This window comes from Nicotiana sylvestris, chromosome 7, assembly GCF_000393655.2.
Source record: "Nicotiana sylvestris chromosome 7, ASM39365v2, whole genome shotgun sequence".
Taxonomy (NCBI): Eukaryota; Viridiplantae; Streptophyta; class Magnoliopsida; order Solanales; family Solanaceae; genus Nicotiana; species Nicotiana sylvestris.
In genome coordinates, this window is record NC_091063.1 from 64,149,255 (window position 1) to 64,169,106 (window position 19,852).

At 40.8% G+C, this 19,852-nt stretch overlaps 4 protein-coding genes across 4 annotated transcripts; 3 read left to right on the forward strand and 1 right to left on the reverse strand.

Annotated features, from left to right (window-relative positions):
- Positions 1 to 1,675: 1,675 nt before the first annotated feature.
- LOC138873227 (uncharacterized) lies at positions 1,676 to 2,447 on the reverse strand. Its single transcript, XM_070151674.1, has 2 exons — positions 2,315 to 2,447; positions 1,676 to 2,262 (listed from the first exon to the last, which is right to left on the reverse strand). Exons 1-2 carry the CDS (start codon positions 2,445 to 2,447, stop codon positions 1,676 to 1,678), a joined length of 720 nt encoding a protein of 239 aa, XP_070007775.1.
- Positions 2,448 to 7,032: 4,585 nt separating this feature from the next.
- On the forward strand, positions 7,033 to 8,730 carry LOC138873229 (uncharacterized). The gene has a single exon (XM_070151675.1). The coding sequence runs from the start codon at positions 7,033 to 7,035 to the stop codon at positions 8,728 to 8,730; it is 1,698 nt and encodes a 565-aa protein (XP_070007776.1).
- Positions 8,731 to 9,956: 1,226 nt separating this feature from the next.
- On the forward strand, positions 9,957 to 10,295 carry LOC138873230 (uncharacterized). Its single transcript, XM_070151676.1, has one exon. The coding sequence runs from the start codon at positions 9,957 to 9,959 to the stop codon at positions 10,293 to 10,295; it is 339 nt and encodes a 112-aa protein (XP_070007777.1).
- A 259-nt stretch (positions 10,296 to 10,554) lies between these two features.
- LOC138873231 (uncharacterized) lies at positions 10,555 to 11,248 on the forward strand. The gene is made up of 2 exons (XM_070151678.1): positions 10,555 to 11,029; positions 11,109 to 11,248. Exons 1-2 carry the CDS (start codon positions 10,555 to 10,557, stop codon positions 11,246 to 11,248), a joined length of 615 nt encoding a protein of 204 aa, XP_070007779.1.
- Positions 11,249 to 19,852: the final 8,604 nt, after the last annotated feature.

The following is a 19,852-nucleotide window of genomic DNA, read 5'->3' on the forward strand; positions in this document are numbered from 1 at the left end:
GGCTGCTGTTGCCGAGGAGAAGCGTGCCTAGATGGAGGACAGGTATAAGAAGATCATAGAGCATAATAAGGTTCATCTAACCCCTATTCGTGATCTCGATTTAGCCTTAGCGCCATGAGATCCGAGCGGGATGGCCTTTTGACCGAGGTTGATTGGCTTAAATTGGAACTTCAATGCCGAGGGGATTCCCTCATCATCAAAAAAATACATTATATGTATAATATGAGGAGGAAAACCTTGGAAGAGGCCAAGGCGGGCGTCATTGATATTGACAATGAGATCGGCAAGGCCCGAGTGCTGGAGTTAACTGCTCGAGAATGCCTCCCGGATCATCCTAATGCAACAGACTCTTCAAGTTCCAGTTTTGAGTTCTTAGGAACCGAGGAGGAACTTGAAGAGAATAATTATGAAGACCAAGATCCTGAGCTGGCGGCAGATCCGGTTTGGGGGTGCAGATGCTTCTCTTCCCCCGAGTTCTACTAGCGATATGGTTTAGCTTTTTTGCTTTCTTTTCCTTTGTTGTTTTCCCTTTGTGTTTTTGTACTAGTGCTGCTTGGCACGTTTAATAATTAAAAGTACTTTTTTTGTTTGATCCTTGCTCAAAGTTTATTCTTTTTGTGTCAAATTAGGTAAGGCTTCAGGTGTATTTTTCCCCGATAGTACTTGGGTTCTGAGCATAAACTCTTTTGAAACCAACCCTTTACTGTACAGGTTTTAAAAGAGAGGGCTCTCTTATGTTTACGGTGCTCTTGAAAAGGACATTTCATGTTCGTTTCGGCACGAGTATTTGAAGTACTTAGTTAGCTTTCAAATGATAAAAGCAATTCATCGTTTGGACAGGAAACAAGATAAAAATAAAAGGACTTATTTTACTTCTTCTATCTTCAAAAGTACATAAGCATTCATTTTTTGAAAGACAAGAAATGCCATTACATATGTCTAATTTGTACAACTAATTTCTACGGGATTGGTTGTGCAGTCCCCGGTCCCGATGAGACATTTTTGTTCCCGGATCTCGTTGTCTCGACTTTCGTGGCAATCAGGTTGTCGTATTCTCATACTATTCCCCCCAGTGTTCGAATGTGAAGAATGCGAATTAGAACATTATAAGTCTTGCTCCTTTGAGAAAAAACACTAGTAACTGGTTGGATAATCTTTGTTTCGATAGCAAAATTCATTTACCGTTAGGAAATTTGCTATCGAGCCAAAGATTATCTAACCACCCCTTAGTGGCTTGTAGGGAAAAAACCTGTGCATAGTTGAATAGCCTTTGGTCCGATGACAAGTTTTGCTTCCCATTTGGAATTTTCCACCGAGCCAAAGACTATTTCACCACCCCTTAGTGGTTTGTTGCTTCAATGCCTTGTCATTTAAAGGTCTTATCTCTGCTGATAATGTTTTCTTCGAAGTATGTTTTTCGTTGCCGCCTCGTTAAAAACCTTGCCAAAAAATCCATTGGGGACAAAAATTGGGTGAAGAGAAAAAGAGTGCAGCACATAATTTCAGTACAAGTAGTGCTCATCGGCAGTAATACCTTTAGAGGTGAGTCACGTTCTAGTTGCTCGGCAATTTAACTCCATCTTAGTTTTCTAGTTCGTATGATCCCTTTTCGGTGATAGCTGAAACTCGGTAAGGGCCTTCTTATGTGTGACCCAACTTTCCTGCGTTTAGCTCCCTAGTGTTTTGAGTCACTGTCCTTAAAACCAAGTCCCCCACTTTTGAAATAGTGGAGATTGGCCCTCCCATTATAGTACCTTTCCATCCTTTGTTTCTGGGTCACCATCCTTATGTATGCCAAGTCCCTTTGTTCGTCAAGTTGCTCCAGTTTGACCAGCAATGCTTCATTACTTGCTTCTTCGTCCGCCTGCAAGTATCGCAAGGTCGGTTCTCCTATTTCCATTGGGATCAGAGCTTCTGTGCTGTATACGAGAAAGAAAGGTGTCTCCCTTGTGCTTGACTTAGCCGTCATCCGGTATGTCCATAGCACCCTCGGTAACTCTTTGGGCCACTTGTCTTTGGCTGCTTCCAACCTCTTTTTGTTTTGAATAATCACCTTATTGGTTGATTTGCCTGTCCATTTATGCTCGGATGGGCTGGTGAAGATGTGATTTTTTTTAATTTTCAGGGCTTCAAGAAATTTTGTGACCTTGGAGCCTATGAATTGTAGCCCATTGTCGCAGGCAATCTCCTTTGGTATTCTGAACCAGCAAATTATGTTTTCCCATAGGAAATCAATCATCTCACCAATTATCTTGTAAGGACCTGCTTCAATCCATTTAGTGAAATAATCGATTAGAATTAAAAGAAATCTTACCTTCCCGGGAGCTGGCGACAACGTTCCAACTATATCCAACTCCCATTTCATGAATGGCCTTGGGGATAGGACCAAAAACAACAATTCTGCCGGTTGGTGTACCAACGGTGCATGACGTTGACACTTGTTGCATTTTTGAAGGAATGCCTTCGCATCTTGTTTCATCCAAGGCCAGTAGTATCCAGACCTAACTAATTTTAGGACCAACGTCTGCACATAAATGATTTTTGCAAATTCTTTCATAAATGTATCTCGTGACATAATTAGCCTCAAAGGCTCCTAAACATTGGGCCAACGGACCTTGGAACGACCTTTTGTATAACTGCCCTCCCTAGAAGCTGTAAAGAGTTGGTTTAGTGCTGAGTGCTCCGGATGCCTTCAGGTCTTCGGGCAACTTGCCGTGCTTAATGTAGTCAATGATCTCATTCCTCTAGTTCCAGAATAGGTTGGTTGTATTTACTTTATAATAAATATCCACATCTAGTACCGAATGCATGAGCTGAACGACGGTACCGAAATCTGATCCCTTAATTTCTGTGGACGATCCCAAATTGGCCAATGCATCTGTTTCTGCATTTTCTTCTCTCGCAATATGGGTAATCGACCATTCCTTGAACCACATGAGCAAAGATTGAGATTTAACCACATATTGCTGCATGTGCTCCTCTTTGGTGTCGAAGATTCGATATACTTGATTTACCACTAGTTGGTAATCACATTTGATTTCAATGACCTTGGAGTCTAGCCCCTAGGCCATTTCAAGTCTTGCAATTAAAACCTCATACTCGGCTTCAATGTTAGTCAAGGGAACATTTTTTATGGCCTGCCCCAGGATTTCTCCCGAGGGCATGATTAAAACCACCCTGAGCCTGGACTATTTCACGTTGTAAGCTCTATCCGTGAACAAGGTCCAAACTCCTGATGTCATTTCTGACACTATCACTGCTTCTTTTGTGGCCAAAAGCAATAGCCCAGGACTAAAATTAGCCACCAGGTTGGCCAAAACTTGTTTGTAAAGGCTAGTCAACTTGACAACTCAGGTTTGTGAAGGATATTCCGCAGGGGAAAAGTATTCACCACAGCTAACGGAGGGCCCAATAGATACCATTTCAGGTCCTTTAGGCTTGTTGGCATTCTGGAGCACATTCGAAGTTGTCCTTCTTCTTCAGAAGTAAGAAGAAGTGATGATATTTTTCCGAAAATCGAGAAATGAACCTGGTTAGAGCGGCCAGTATTCCGGTTAGCCTTTGAACTTATTTCAAGCTTGTCAGCTGGGCTGGTATGTCTTCGATGGCTTTAATTTTATCGGTATTGACTTTGATCCCCCTTTGTGACACCAAGAAACCTAAAAATTTATGGGAGATAACTTCAAACGTATATTTTCCGGGGTTGATCTTCATGTTGTCCTTCCTTCGGATGTCGAAGGTTTCCTAAAGGTTTTTTAGATGGTCACTTGCATTCAAAGACTTGACCAACATATCATCTATATGAACTTCCATATTTTTCCCTATTTTCTTTTCGAACATTTTGTTCACGAGCCTCTAATAAGTGGCTTCGGCATATTTAAGCCCAAAGGCATCACATTGTAGTAATATGTGCAAAAGTTCATTATGAATGATAAGTGGGGATTTTGACTACTTACTAGTGCTTTCTAGCTTTCGTTTTAGACCAAAAATACTTAATTGTATTCCCGAAAATTGATGAAATATGCTTAATAGCAAGAGTATTGGAAAATGAGTCACAAAGATGAAATCCAACTCAAGAAGGAGTGATTCTAATTGAAGAACAAGAATCAAGAAAAACGGCTGATGTGCGGACTGCAGAATTCCTTTTATGGCCGCATAATGCAAAGGAAATCCAACAGAGCCTTGGAACCAAGTGCAGACCACACAATAATTGCGCGGTCGTAGAAGCTATATTAGAGCTCAAGTTTAGAGAAGTATCATTTCGAGCCTAAAGGAAATGCGCACTGCACAATTATTGTGCGACCGCAGAAGTCAGCCATGCGGCTGCACTCAGATTTGTGCGGTCCGTAGAAGGGCCCTATGCGGCCGCACTCAGTTTTGTGTGGACCGCAGAACAAGAGACATGCGGCCGCAATCCAGAGTTCTGCGGCCACTGACTCTAACTCCTATCAAGATTCAAGCGAAATGCGGACCGCACATGGAATTGTGCGGTCGTAGAACCTCCGAAAGGGCATTTTTGTCCAAAAATTCCAGCTCTATATAAATAGACTTCTTTCACAAAATTAGGTCAAGTTTTTGAATATCAAAACTCCTGTAGCCATTTTTCTTTACTGATTTAGGCAACTTTAGCTTACTTTATTGATTTAACATTACATTTTTATCTTTTAATCTTTCAATATGAGTTTAATTTGCATTTCTTCTTCTGTTTCTTCTATTCTAAGCATGAGTAGTTAAATTTCCAACTAGGGTTGTGACCTAACCCTATTGTGTAAACCTAATGGGTGCTTAATTGATGGCTTGCTTATGGTTGGGTGTTGATTATTTAGCCTTGTTCTTGCTTATTTTTGTAGAATTAATGGTTGAAAATATTAGTTCATGCCTATTTGACTTGGTCTCTACTTGAGAAAGAAAGACTTAGTCTAGGAAAACTTTTCTATCAAGAATTTGGGATAAAATCAAGTGATTGATAGCCCCAATTAAAGGGTTGAATCTAGAGATAGTAAAACCCGACTTGAGCATTTTATCAATTGTTTTGTTCAATACCCATTTGGTCTTGAGAAAGCCAAATTGGGCACAATCACTCTCTCACCGAGAGGTATTGAGTGGGTACTTGAGTGTCAATTGCTATAATACACCCCGAACAACGAAATAGGCTTTAACATCTACAACCTGTTAGACAAACACATAGGTGAAGGTCAAAGCCCCAGGCGTTTTACAATATTTGAAAACAACAACAAAAACATAATTTCTTAGTTTCAATTACTTATTTGCAATTTTAGTTTAATTTAGCTATAGAACTAAACAAATTTATGGAAGTGTAATCAAAGATAGTTCAAAATCATATACCGTAATATATAATCTTAAATTCCAATCTCATAGCTCCCTGTGGAATTCGACCCCGACTCTGTTGGCTATTACTATTGCATCAACCATTTTATATCCTCGAATAAGAGGTGTGACTTGGACGAGATCAATTTTTGGCGCCATTGCCGGGGAGTTAAAAACGGATTTAGCTATATATTTGGTTTTATGTGTGAATTGTCTTCTTTTCCTTTCGAGTTACTAATCTTTTTGTGAAACAATTGTAGGTGAACAATGTCTCTCAACAACCATGATCCTCTTGGAAACATGCCTTTGGGTGATGTGGACGTGGAAGATGATCAAGTTGAAGAGGTTCCTCTTGAACCTCAAGCAAATAGATAAGGCCGACCGCCTCAAAACAATGTTCCCGTTCCACCCACCTCCACAAAGAGCGACTCTACATTGGGTGTTACCGAATGAAGGATACGCAAGTTCCATATTCCCGATCAAATCATAAATGTTATGCTTACATTGTTAGAGCAACGACGATTCTTCACCGGGGCTCTAAATCAAAATGCATACAAGCACTTGAAAGGGTTTGTGGACACTTGCAGGGGGAGTAAACAGACAAACATCTCCGAGGATGCTTTACGGTTGAGGCTATTTTCCTTTCTCTCTACGGGGGAAAGCCTTGGATTGGTTAGAGAGGTTGCCAAATCATTCTATCCATACATGAGATGAATTGGCCGAAAATTTATTTCCAAGTTCTTTTCTCCCACGCATATGGCTACTCTTAAGGATGAGCTTCTAGCTTTCAAAAAAGAACCCAATGAGCCTTTGAATGAGATATGGGAAATGTACCGTACTATCATGAAAGAGTGCCCAAACAATGACATGACGGATGCTATGATTCAACAAACTTTCTATAGGGGGATTAATACTACCAATCAATGTGTGGTCAACCAACTTGCCAGTGGAAATTTCATGACAACACCGTATGTGGAAGCTTGTGAGATTCTAGATGAAATGGCGGATACTTCATCGGCATGGAAAAGTAGAGAAAGCGTTCCTCAAGGTGATCCAAATATGATTCACTTGCATAAATAATTACATGATCGTGGGAAACCAATTGCCGAGTTGACCACCACAATGCATCAACTAGCCAAATCTCAACTTCAACAAGTGCAAGCTCCTAAGAAAGTCAATTTAAGGGAGGGAGTTAGTATGATGGTAAACAAGAGAAGGCAAAAGGGTCCTCAAGTACAAAACCGTGTTGAAAATTATGTGCAAGATGATAGTGGGTTTGATCAAGATGAACTGTACAATGAACAAGAGGAGGGAGTACAATATGTGAACAACTTTCAAGGGCAAAGAAATAACAATCAAGGCTCAAATCAACAACAATGACAACCACAAGGAAATCAAGGGAATTGGAATTCAAACAACCAAAGTAATTGGAATGGTGGAAATAACTAAGGGAATTGGAACAATCAAAACAATCAAGGAAATTGGAATGGTCAAAATAACCAATGCAATTGGAGTGGCAATAATCAAAGATATTGGGGAGGAAACAACCAAGGAGGGTGGAACAATAACCAAGGAAACTGGGGGTCGGGTTTTCAAAGGCCCCCGATATATCAACAATCGAGCAACCTGCTTCCTTATCCTTTCCAAGGTCTGAGTTCTTCCAATAATGATATGGGACCAATTAAGAACATGTTCAAATAAATGATGGAGAAGAATGCCGACTCCGATGCTCAACTAGCCTCTCACAACACTTCAATTTGCAATTTGGAAGTTCAATTGGGGCAAATCTTGCAAGCTTTAAACACTCATCCTAAGAGGGCACTACCAAGTGATACGGTGGTGAACCCAAAGGGTGGGAACAACACGGGACATGCCATGACCGTTACTACAAGGAGTAGAAAAGGCGGGGATGCAACCACCTCAAGTCAAAAGAAAATTGTAGATGATGAGCAATTGGTACAAGAAGATGAGATGCCAAGCAATGAAGTTCAAGCAAATGATGAGGTGAGAATTTATATTGATGAAAATGTGGAGGAGACTCATGAGGAAGTGAACCCGTCTAGGGAACATATTATTAACATACCAGAATCGGTAGTGCCAAAGGCTAAGTCACCAATGCCAAGGCCTCCTCCTCCATACCCTCAAAGGCTTGCCAAGCAAAATGGAGAGAACCAATTCAAAAAGTTCATTGACATGATGAAGAGTCTATCTATCAACATGCCATTGGTTGAGGCTTTGGATCAAATGCCGGGTTATGCAAAGTTCATGAAGGACTTGGTGAAAAAGAAGAGGTCAATGAATTGTGAAACTATAAAGACGACACATCAAGAGAGTGTAATTGTGAACTCAATGGCTCCTAAATTGAAAGATCACGACGCTTTCACAATCCCTTGTACCATTGGGAGTGCCGACTTTGCTAAAGCTTTATGTGATCTTGGGGCAAGTATCAACTTGATGCCCTATTCCGTTTTTAAGACTTTGGGAATTGGGCAACCAAGACCCACATCTATGAGATTGCAAATGACGGATCGTACCATGAAGATACCGTTGGATATCATTGATGATGTGTTGATTCTTGTTGAAAAATTCATTCTCCCGGCGGATTTTGTTATTCTTGATTGTGAGGTTTACTATGAGGTGCCGATCATTCTTGGGAGACCTTTCCTTCCTATGGGGAAGGCTCTAATTGATGTTGAAGCTAGAGAACTTACCTTCCGGGTTGGTGATGAGAAAGTGGTTTTCCATGTGTGCAAGTCTATAAGGCAACCCAATAGCAATGAGGTGAGCTCGTTCGTGGACTTAGTGACTGATGTGATTATTGATAAAACAAGTGTCGTGATGAATGTTGATGATACTTTGGAGGCCGTATTACTCAATTGTGATGATCAAGAAATAGAGGGCTATGTGGAATGTGAGAATGCTTTGCAAAGAATGGGGTCGTACACTTATGAGTCCCGCAAATTGTCCTTGGATATTGAGAATAGAACCACTCCTCCAACAAAGCCTTCAATTGAGGACCCTCCCATCTTGGAGTTGAAGCCATTACCTCCACATCTTCGGTATGAATTTCTTGGCCCTTCTTCTACTTTACCAGTTATTCTTTCCTCTTGTTTGACTAATGTGCAGGTAGATTCCATATTAGCGGTGCTACAAAAGAGGAAAAAAGCTATTGGATGGACTTTGGAGGATATTCGGGGGATAAGCCCCGCATTTTGCATGCACAATATTAATTTTGAAGAAGGTGCCAAACCATCTATTGAACATCAAAGGAGACTCAATAAATCCATGCAAGTGGTTTTCAAAAACGAGGTGATCAAGTGGTTGGATGCCGGGGTAGTGTACCCTATCTCCGATAGTTTGTGGACTTCTCTAGTTCAATGTGTTCTAAAAAAAGGGATATGACGGTGGTCACCAGTGACAAGAATGAGTTGATTCCTACAAAAACAGTGACCGGATGAAGAGTGTGTATGCACTATTGCAAGCTCAACAAAGTCACAAAGAAGGATCATTTCCCACTTCCCTTCCTAGATCAAATGCTTTATAGATTGGCCGGACATGCTTTCTATTGTTTCCTTGATTGGTATTCTGACTACAATCAAATTCTTATTGTTCCGGAGGATGAAAAGAAGCTACTTTCACATGTCTTTATGGTATTTTTGCATTCTCGAGAATGCCATTTGGATTGTGCAATGCACCGACAACTTTTCAAATGTGTATGATGGATATCTTCACGGACATGGTGGAGGATTTTCTTGAAGTCTTCATGGATGACTTTTTGATAGTCGGGGATTCTTTTGATGATTGTCTAGCAAATTTGGACAAAGTATTGGCAAGATACGAAAAAATAAACTTGATGCTCAATTGGGAGAAATGTCATTTAATGGTTGAGGAAGGCATTGTCCTTGTCCATAAGATCTCAAAGAATGGCATTGAAGTCGACAAGGCAAAGATCGAGGTGATTTCTAAGCTTCCACCTCCAACTTCGGTCAAAGGCGTGCGACGTTTCTTAGGCCACGCGGGATTTTACCGATGGTTCATCAAGGACTTCTCTAAAGTGGTAAACCTATTGTGCAAGATTTTGGAGAAAGATGCCAAGTTCCATTTCAATGATGATTGCATGAGATCCTTTGAGTTGCTAAAGCTCAAGTTGACTACTACTCACATCATTACCGCTCCAAATTGGAGTGTTCCTTTTGAGCTTATGTGTGATGCAAGTGATGTAGCGGTGGGGGCCGTTTTTGGGCAACGTATCAAAAAAATCTTTCATCCAGTCTATTATGCAAGCAAGACCATGAATAATGCCCAAGTCAACTACACCGTTACGGAGAAAGAGCTTCTTGCCATTGTGTTTGCTATGGAAAAGTTTCGCCCGTACTTGATGGGTGAAAAAGTGATTATTCATACGGATCATGAGGCACTTCACTATATCATAAGCAAGAAAGGTTATAAAGCCCATTTGATGAGATGGGTAGTTCTATTGCAAGAGTTTGACATTGACATCCAAGATAGGAAAGGAAGTGAAAACCAAGTGGCAGACCACTTGTCTCATTTGGAGGAGGAGGGGAGGCCGCCATGACGGCCTTGAAATCAATTACTCCTTCCCCGATGAGCAACTTTTGGATATTTCGATGAATGAGGTGCCTTGGTTCATAGACTTAGAAAATTATCTTGTGAGTGGTATCATTCTGGTTGAGTTCTCTTCAAACCAAAGGAAGAAGCTCAAACGGGACTATCAAGACTACTATTGGGATGAATCGTACCTTTTCCGAATTTGTACGGACGGAGTGATTAGGAGATGTGTACTGGAGGAGGAACAAGTGGATATTCTTGGGGCTTGTCATTCTTCACCTTATGGTGGTCATCATGGGGGAGCAAGAACGACGGCCAAAGTCTTAAGTTGTGGTTTCTATTGGCCTACTCTCTACAAGAATGCTAGTGAGCTTGTCAAGCATTGTGATGAATGTTAAAGGGCCGGTGGAATCACGAAGAAATATGAAATGCCTCTCACCACAATTTTGGAGATAGATATTTTCGATGTGTGGAGTATTGATCTCATGGGTCCGTTTGTGAGCTCTTGTGGAAACACCTACATTTTGGTCGCGATTGATTATGTGTCAAAATGGGTTGAAGTCGTTTCTTTGCCCAACAATGAAGCGAGGAGTGTGGTGGAGTTTTTGAAGAAGAACATCTTTAAAAGATTTGGTACTCCAAGGGCTATCATAAGTTATGAGGGTTCACATTTTTTGCAACAAGGCCTTCGATACCTTACTCACCAAGTATGGTGTCACTCATAAAGTGACGACCCCCTATCATACTCAAGCAAGTGGTCAAGTGGAAGTCTCCAACCAGGAGATAAAGAATATTTTGTCAAAAACAGTGAATGCCAACCGTACGGATTGGTCAAAGAAACTCGATGCTGCTCTATGGGCTTATAGGACGGCTTACAAAACACCGATTGGAATGTCTCCATACTGGTTGGTGTTTGGGAAAGCTTGTCATCTTCTGGTGGAACTTGAGCATAAGGCCATGTGGGCTTTGAAGAAGTTGAACCTTGAGTGGGACATCGCCGCCAACTTAAGGGTGGCACAATTGAATGAGCTAGATGAGTTCTGGTACCATGGATATACAAGCTCATCCTTATACAAGGAGAAGATGAAGTACCTCCATGACAAGTACATTCACAACAAAGAGTTTAAAGAAGGTGATCTTGTGTTATTATTCAATTCTCGATTATAGCTATTTCTGAGAAGTTGCAATCTAAATGGAGTGGCCTATTTAAGGTTGTTCGTGTGACACCCTTTGGTGCATTGGACTTGAAAATAAGAATGATGAAGTGTTTAGAGTCAATGGTCACCGGGTGAAGCATTATTTGGGAAAAGTTGATGATGGCCACGTCATGGCGGTTCTTCATTTCAAGTGATTGGTAATCTGAGTCGTGCCGCGATGTTAAATCAGGTTCTTCTTGGGAGGCAACCTATGTTTCTTTTTCTTCTTCTTTAGATAGGTGTTGTTTTGTGCTAACTGGTTTGAAGTGTGTTGCAGGGATGAGTGTGCTTTGCAGGGACTGTGCTAAATAAATTGGCTAAGTGTGGAAAATGTGCGGACAACACAAATTTGAGTGCCATAACAGAATGGACTCTACGGTCGCACAATTCTTGTGCGAACCTCACAACTAGAAAACTAAAATTGCACACTTTTTGAAGTTTGTATATCAGAATAAAGGCCAATCTGCGGCCACACATGAAATTGTGCAGTCCGCACAAAATTCTGCAGCCGCACTCAAAAATGTGCGGACCGCAGATCATCAAAGGGTAAAATGGTATCAGGTAAAGGAGTGCGGGAACACATGAAATTGTGCGGACCGCACTCATCTATTGAACCCTCGCCAAATTATGTTAAGTATAAATAGAAGGCTTCATTCTCCTGTTCAAACTTTACACACTCTATACTTTTACAAAGGCAAAAGCACAGTACACTCACTTGATTCAAGAATTCCTCATTCATTTCATTACTTTGATTCTTCCTTAGCATTATTTCATAACCGGTAAGTTCAATTCATCCTTAAAATTTTCAATTTTTCCTAACTTTTGCTCATAATTAGTTTAGCCATTTTTAGACCTAATATTAAAATTCATCATCACGTGAGTTTAAATGTGTTGGGTAACTTCATACTTGCTAAATGGGGGATGGGTAAACTAGTTATCATATTTAATTGGTATTACCTTGTTTAATTTTTTCTTAGAAGTTAGAAACTTAAGTTAACTGCCGATGTTTTTTTTTGAATTGTGCGGCCACACAAGAAATTGTGTGATCCACAGATACTTAGTCTAGGACATTTGGTATAGATTGATTGTGCGGACCACACTTGAAATTATGCGGTCCACAGAAATTGGACTGTGGCCGTAGAAAAGTGTGTGCGGCTGCAGATCAACCAATTCTCTGATATCAGAGAGTTGTATGTTTGAAGTTGGAATTGTGCAGCCGCACTCAAAATTGTGCGGTCCGCACTTCAATCGTGCAGTTGCATAAGAAATTGTGTGGTCCGCACTATCCATTTGCGGACGCACTCACAATTGTGCAGACCACACTTCTTGACCCTGCTTCTATTTTTTTTCCTGCAACTATTTTATACTGTGAATTTGAACTTAACTAAATCATGTTTCTATGAATTGCAAACAATGGTGAGATCTTGTAGTAGAGGTGATACATCCAAAGGGAGGGGTGAACCCTCCCGAGGCAGAGGCAGGGGTAACATGCCACTAGTAGTGCAAAGAGCAATAGCAAAGAAAGCTACAACCGGGAGAGCCTCGGAGCCTGTTGAGTCCAGCTTATATGTCCCATCTAGGGATGCATCAGAGGGCAATTTAGTGCAAGAGCAACCTGATGCACAGTCACAGCCTAGACAGTTTCCAGGTAGATTAAAACTTAGAGATGAGTTTTCCACCTCAACAAGTACTTCTGAGGGGTCGGGAGATGACAGTCAGGGTTCAGAGCCCTATTCCTCACATGCCTCTGCAACACCAATTACAGTTGTTGATGATGATGATAACTGATAACGGTCAAGGGGGTGATACCCGAGTTGACGGCCTTGAGGGGTCGAAGAAGATGGAAGTCTGGAAAGACAGATTCATGAGCCTGACTGCTTTCAATAGCTTCCGACAATGGTGGACTCAAAGATCGCTCATTCTCGAGTATAAATTTGATTTGAAGGATTTTAATAGATACAATCCGAACATGGCAATACAGTTTCAGGTAAGAAAAGGGTGGACATGGTTGACTCAAAGCGTAGTTGATGCCAAGGAGCACTTAGTTGGGGAATTCTACGCCAATGTGGAGCATGTCGAAAAGGGGACTAAGGTAACGAAGGTGAAGAATTTGAAAGTTAGATTTGATTAAACCTCCCTAAACACATACTTGGGGCTCGGGGATGTGGAGCCGGTACAATATCTGGAGAAGTTTAGATTGGATGATGTGGCTCGCACTTGGCTAGCTGAGATTTTAGCAACTCCAGGACCACCACCTCCATGGACCACAACAAGGGTTCCTATTTAACGGAACACCTCAATTTTGAAGCTAATGGTTGGCAGACGTTTGTATGCAGTCGGATAGACCTAAGCCGGAATGAAAACAATCTTCTAATCCCTCAGGCAGTCTTAGTTGCCTCCATCATGGCTGGGTATCCAATCAATGTGGGTGCCATCATATCGGCCAACATGTCTCTGATCAGCAGGCTGGGTAAGAGTTCCTACCCGTATCAAAACACCATCACAAAATATCTTATGAATACGGGGGTTGAGTCAAGGAGCTTTGATACAAAGGTTCTGGCGAAGCAGCCCTTGACATGGTACTCTTTGAAGGACCCGAGGAACCTGATGAGCAAGGGTTAGCCATCTACTACCGTGGGCCAGTCCGTAGAGCCTTCGGTGGTAGCTACAACTTCAGTAGCCATACCTTCAACTGATATGCCCACCACTACAGCCGTGCCTTCTAGCAGTACAGTTTCCATACCTCCACCTCCATCTTCAGGGCCATCATCAGCTTCAGTGCCTTCATCTTCTACTTATCCACTTACGGTGATGAGAGTCTCCCAAACACTGGCGAGTATCAACAACTGAATGCAAACAGCTACTGCAAAGATGTTTGACCTATCCAGTGATGTTGCATCCCAGACATCTACCCTAGCTCCCCAAATTCCTCCGACAGTGGAGGAGACTTTGAAGATGATTTTGGATAACCAGAAGACCATCACGGACACCTTGGTGGCATATGGAACAACAATTGAGGAGCTTGGGAAGAAGGTGAAGAAAATGAGGAAATCTAGGTTTCAAAGAAGTCATTTGACAAGCCGAGACGGGAAGTAACCAAGATAGCAGCAGCTGGGGATCTTCCACTTGACTTGATGATAGAGTTAGCTCTAACAACACCAGCAGACCCAGCCAACAGCACCATCAGCACCATCAGCATCAGAGGCACCAGCTGGCCAGTCTGAGGAGCCAGACCTTGCTGCCCACACTGTTGAGGCGGTGTTATAGATGTTCACCAACCCAGCTACTCCCCAAGCAGAGGACGGTGAGATATAGTTGGAGGAGCCTGAGGGTGGTGATGTTTCTATGGACACTAAGACCACATAGGGAGTCATCTTTACTCTTTTCCTTTCTTGATTTTATTTTTTTAAGCATTGGGGATAATGCTTAATTTTATTCGGGGGGTGGAGCTTATTTGATTTGATGACATTGGCCTGTAAATAACTGATAATATTTTTATGTTCTTATTTTCCTTTATGTACAGACTCTTTTCTCTCTATTGATGTATATATTCTCTCTTCCTCTCTCATCATGTATATTCATTTCATTTATGCTTTCAGTAGTTTATTCTATAGCTTATTTATTTTATTTCTTAGTAGTCAGTGTTTAGTCTAATAACTTCTTATTTACTTTGATAGTTTCTTTTTAATTTGGTAGTTTCTTTTTATGCTTAAGTGATCAATAAGACTTTAGTTTTCTTAATGCAATGGTTCTTTACAAAGGTAGTTTTTGTGTGAACCGGATGACTCTTCCCAACGATGGATGGCGTGACAACCTTCTTAAGAGATTGAGTCCGTTTTTTATATTTTAGTAAGAGTAGTAGTAATAATAAATAAGAGGTCCTAATTGAGTTAAACTAGAAGAGTCGAGCATGCTTCACTTGGTACCAACATACTTAACTACGTGTTTATGATTAAAAACAAGTTCATTAAAAGAAATAGCTCTAGTTAATGACCTTTTGAATCTTGTGTTGACTTAAGCAATCATCGAGTGGTTTAGTTGAACATTAGTGATTTTCAATCTTAAATATGGTTGTTGTGGGCCCTCGACTCTATCCTCTTTAACAATCCATCTGTGTGAGAAGTGAGATTTTTGTTGCAAGTCCAAGTACCCGTGCGAATGGTCTAGAACTTGCCCCGAATGTATTTCTAGGCAAAATTCTATGTTTTGCTTGGCTTGAGAAGTGACTGTAGGCTCTCCTTGACCTGCTTGAAATATTCCATGTCCTACCAATGTTGCTATCCCTATTCAACCCATTTTAGCCTAAGACCTTTCTCATTTGATAATCACGTTACAAGCCTTTACCCATTTTGTAGTGACCCTCTCTTGGCACTCGAGCTTTCCTTAACACTCTAGAGAAACGATTGGCTAAAACACAAGTTTGGGGGAGAGACGAGGAGTTTGAAAATGGTATCAAGGCACAAAAAGGGGAAAAATGAAGAAAAGGAAAGGCAAAGAAAAGAAAAAGAAAAATTCAAAAAGAAAGTGAATAAGTTGAAAAATTGAAGGGATTCAATGCAAAGCATGGAGAAAATAAAGAAGGAGAAAATAAATATCTTCACCAAGAAAGAGTGATGTTAAGTCTCTCTAGTTCCTCTAAGGAAAAATAAAACACCTCAAAGAATTGGCAAAACATGAGCCAAAAAGAGAAAATGGAGTGTTTAAGAAAAACTGAACCCGTTCTATTCCAACATTTCATACCTTAGTCCAAACATCTTCATTACATTCCGAAAAAGCCCTACACGATTTCAAGCTGAGTGAACTTGCATTAGTGGTGATTTACATGAGGGGCAAGCATATGGTACCTAGAGTTGTACTTGTGACATTCTTTTGAGAGATATGAGCAAACTTTTCACAAATCCTTGAATTAAGGGCTACATTTTAAGTGAGATATGCTAACGGAGAGTAGAAGAGGAGGAGTTTGGGATACACAATGACCTACATGAAAGAGTGAGCTTCCTTGAGGAATAAAGTCAACTCTTGATGCTTAAATTTCACATTAGAATTATTGGTGCTTAAAACTTCAAATAATTGTCTTGTTGATAATTCATAAGTGTTGTGGGTAATTGTTGGTACCAATTGATGTGTGTTTTATTCACCTTAGATTAGTTGGAAAAGCTCTTAACATGTGGAGGTGGAAATTAATTTAATTGCTTGAGGACAAGCAAAAGCTTAAGTTTGGGGGAGTTGATAAGTGGGGATTTTGACTACTTATTAGCGCTTTCTAGCTTTCGTTTTTGTCCAAAAATGCTTAATTGTATTCCCAAAAATTAGTGAAATATTCTTAATCACAGGAGTATTGGAAAATGAGTCACAAAGATGAAATCTAACTCAAGAAGGAGTGATTTAAACTAAAGAACAAGAATCAGGCAAAAAGGCTAATGTGCGGACCGCAAAATTCCTTGTGCGGCCGCAGAATGCAAAGGAAATCCAACAAAGCCTTAGAACAAAGTGTGGACCACACAATTATTGTGCGGCCCCAGAAGCTATGTTAGAGCTCAAGTTCAGAAAAGTCTCATTTCGAGCCTAAAGGAAAAGCGGACCGCACAATTATTGTGCGGCCGCAAAAGTCAGCCATGCAGCTACACTGAGAATTGTGCGGTCCGCAGATGGGCCCTATGCGGCCACACTCAGTTTTGTGTGGTACCATAGAACAAGATACATGCGGCCGCAATCCAGAATTGTGCGGTCGCGCTTCAACTCCTGTCAAGATTCAAGCAAAGTGCGGACCGCACATGGAATTGTGTGGCTACAGAACCTCCGGAAGGGCATTTTTATTTGAAAATTTCAGCTTTGTATAAATAGACTTCTTTCACGAAATTAGGTCAAGTTTTTGAATATCAAAACTCCTGTAGCCATTTTTCTTTACTGCTTTAGGCAACTTTAGCTTACTTTAGTGATTTAACATTACATTTTTTGTCTTTTAATCTTTCAATATGAGTTTAATTAGCATTTCTTCTTCTATTTCTTCTATTCTAAGCATGAGTAGCTAAATTTCTAACTAGGATTGTGACCCAACCCTAGTGTGCAAACCTAATGGGTGTTTAATTTATGGCTTATTTATGGTTGGGTGTTGATTATTTAGCCTTTTTTTGCTTATTGTTGTATAGTTAATGGTTACAAACATTAGTTCATGCTTATTTGACTTGGTCTCTACTTGAGAAAGAGAGAGTCTAGGAAAACTTGGCTAACAAGAATTTGGGATGAAATCAAGAGATTGATAATCTCAATTAAAGGGTTGAACCTAGAGATAGTAAAACCCGACTTTAGCATTTTATCAACTGTTTTGTTCAATACCCATTTGGTCTTGAGAAAGCCAAATTGGGCAAAATCACTCTCTCACCGAGAGGTATTGAGTAGGTACTTGAGTGCTGATAGCTATAATATACCCCGACCAACGAAACAAGCTTTCACATCTATAACTAGTTAGGCAAACATCTAGGTGAAGGTCATAGCCCAAGGTCTTTTACAATATTTGAGAACAACAACAGAAACACAATTTCTTAGTTTCAATTACTTATTTGCAATCTTAGTTTAATTTAGCTATAGAACCAACCAAATTTGTGGAAGTGTAATTAAAGATAGTTCAAACTCTATACCGTAATATATACTACTAAATCCCAATATCATAGCTCTTATAGAATTCAACCTCGACTCTGTTGGGTATTACTATTGCATCGACCGTTTCATATCCTCGAATAAGAGGTGTGACTTGGATGATATCAATCAACAAAGTTTTTTCCAAATCCTCTAGGTCCATATTAATTTGGATGTACCTGGAATAGGCATCGAGGAAACTCATTAACTCGTGTCCGGCCTTTGCATCAATCATTTGATCAATGTTTAGCAGTGGGAACAAGTATTTTGGGCATACCTTATTCAAAACTTTATAATCTATGCACATACAAAATTTATTATTCTTTTTCAGAACTACTACTACATTATCTAGACACTCGGCATACTTTACCTTTCGGATTGAACCAATGTCAAGCAATCGAGTTACCTCTTCTTTAACAAACTTGTTTCTGACCTCGGCAATCGGGCGCTTCTTCTGCCTTACTAGTGGGATGCTTGGGTCCAGGCTTAGCTTGTGCACGACCACCTCTAGCGGGATACCTGTCATATCCACATGCAACCATGCTAAACAATCAACGTTAGTTTTAAGAAATTCAGTAAATCCTTACCTGAGCTCGGGGTTTAGTCTTGTCCCCAAGTGAAATTTCCTTTTTAGAAATTTTTTAAACAACGACACTTGTTCGAGATCTTGTGTCATGGACTTGGCTGTGTCCGTTTCTTTCGGTACCTGAAAGTATCTTGGTATCTGGTGGGATTTCGACAGCCCCTCCTCTTTGTCATCTTCGTTTGGTTAGGGAGCAGACGTCGGTTCCTATAATTGCTATGCCTCGTGTTCCTTGACTTTACTACTGGAAATCAAGACCGCGTTCATCTCCCTTGCTGCCGGTTGATCTCCTATAATTTGTTTGATTCCTTGTGGAGTTGGGAATTTAAGAAGTTAGTGATATGTTGATGGTACGACCTTCATCACATGTAGCCATGGTCTGTAAAAAATTATGTTGTAGCCTATGTCGCCATCTACTACTTCAAATAAGGTAGTTTTCATGACCCCTTTGGCATTCGTGGGCATCAAGATCTCCCTCTAGGGTTGTCACACTTGCTAAGTTGAACCCGACGAAGAGTTTTATTGCCGGAGTGATGCTTCTAGTTAGCTTGTTCTAGCACTCTCCATTGAATGATGTTGGCTGAACATCCTGGGTCAATCAAAACATATTTAATCTTGAAATCTAGAACGTTAAGATAAATTACCAAGGCATTATTGTGTGGCAGTAGAAGTCCATCGACATCTTCTTCTGTGAAGGTGATGTCGTCCTCAGTGACTTCCTAGAGTTTCTTGCTATGAGTCATCGATACTTGTGTCTTTTTTGCTGCCGAGAAGGTTACACAGTTGATCTCGTCCCCCCTCCCCCCCTTCTTCGAAAATTATGTTGATGGTTAGTTGAAGAGGATCTTCCCCTATCTTTGAAGGCTATATATTGTCTCAACTGCGGCTATAATTGTTCTTAGCCTGGTCGCTTAAGAATTCCCTAAGATGGCTGTTCTTTAACAGCGTTGCCACATTCTCGTGCAGATGTTAGCAGTCCCTGGTTTGGTGGCCATTAGTCTCATTGTATTCGCACCATAAATTAGGATCCCTATAGTTGGAATCAGACCTTATTGGCCTTGGGAACCGTGATTCCTTAATGTTTCTCATAGTCGATACCATCTCTACTATGCTTACATTGAAATTATACTCTGACAACCTGGGATAAGTGGAATCCCTGGAGCCGGATACCTCTTTGTCTATCAATGACCTGTTATTCCGGCCACGATCAGTTCTTCTATAGGGAGCGAACCTATCTGTTGACCGGAACCCTCTACTGCTGCGTCCTTCGGACCTTTCATATGGCAAAAACCGACCCTTAGGAGATCGTCGATCTGTATCAAAATCATTTTTTGATTTATCCCTATTCTTTTCTCGATCCTCACCCTTTGTTAATGTGGGGACTCCGAGCTAATCATCTTCTATCCTTATCTTTGATTCATAACGGTTATGGACATCCGCCCATGTAGTTGCCTAGAACTCAAGTAGGCTTTCTTTTAGTTTATGGCAGGCTTCAGAGCTCCTCGGGTTCAACCCTTTAGTAAATGCCTCAGCTGCCCAT

Coding starts and splice junctions, on each gene's coding strand:
- LOC138873230 (XM_070151676.1), top strand. CDS start 9,957: ATGAATGAGGTGCCTTGGTTCATAGACTTAGAAAATTATCTTGTGAGT.
- LOC138873227 (XM_070151674.1), bottom strand. CDS start 2,447: ATGCAACAAGTGTCAACGTCATGCACCGTTGGTACACCAACCGGCAGA. Junction 2,263..2,314: donor TGTCGCCAGCTCCCGGGAAG/GTAAGATTTCTT, acceptor GGATTGAAGCAG/GTCCTTACAAGATAATTGGT.
- LOC138873229 (XM_070151675.1), top strand. CDS start 7,033: ATGGAGAAGAATGCCGACTCCGATGCTCAACTAGCCTCTCACAACACT.
- LOC138873231 (XM_070151678.1), top strand. CDS start 10,555: ATGAGGGTTCACATTTTTTGCAACAAGGCCTTCGATACCTTACTCACC. Junction 11,030..11,108: donor CAACAAAGAGTTTAAAGAAG/GTGATCTTGTGT, acceptor GGCCTATTTAAG/GTTGTTCGTGTGACACCCTT.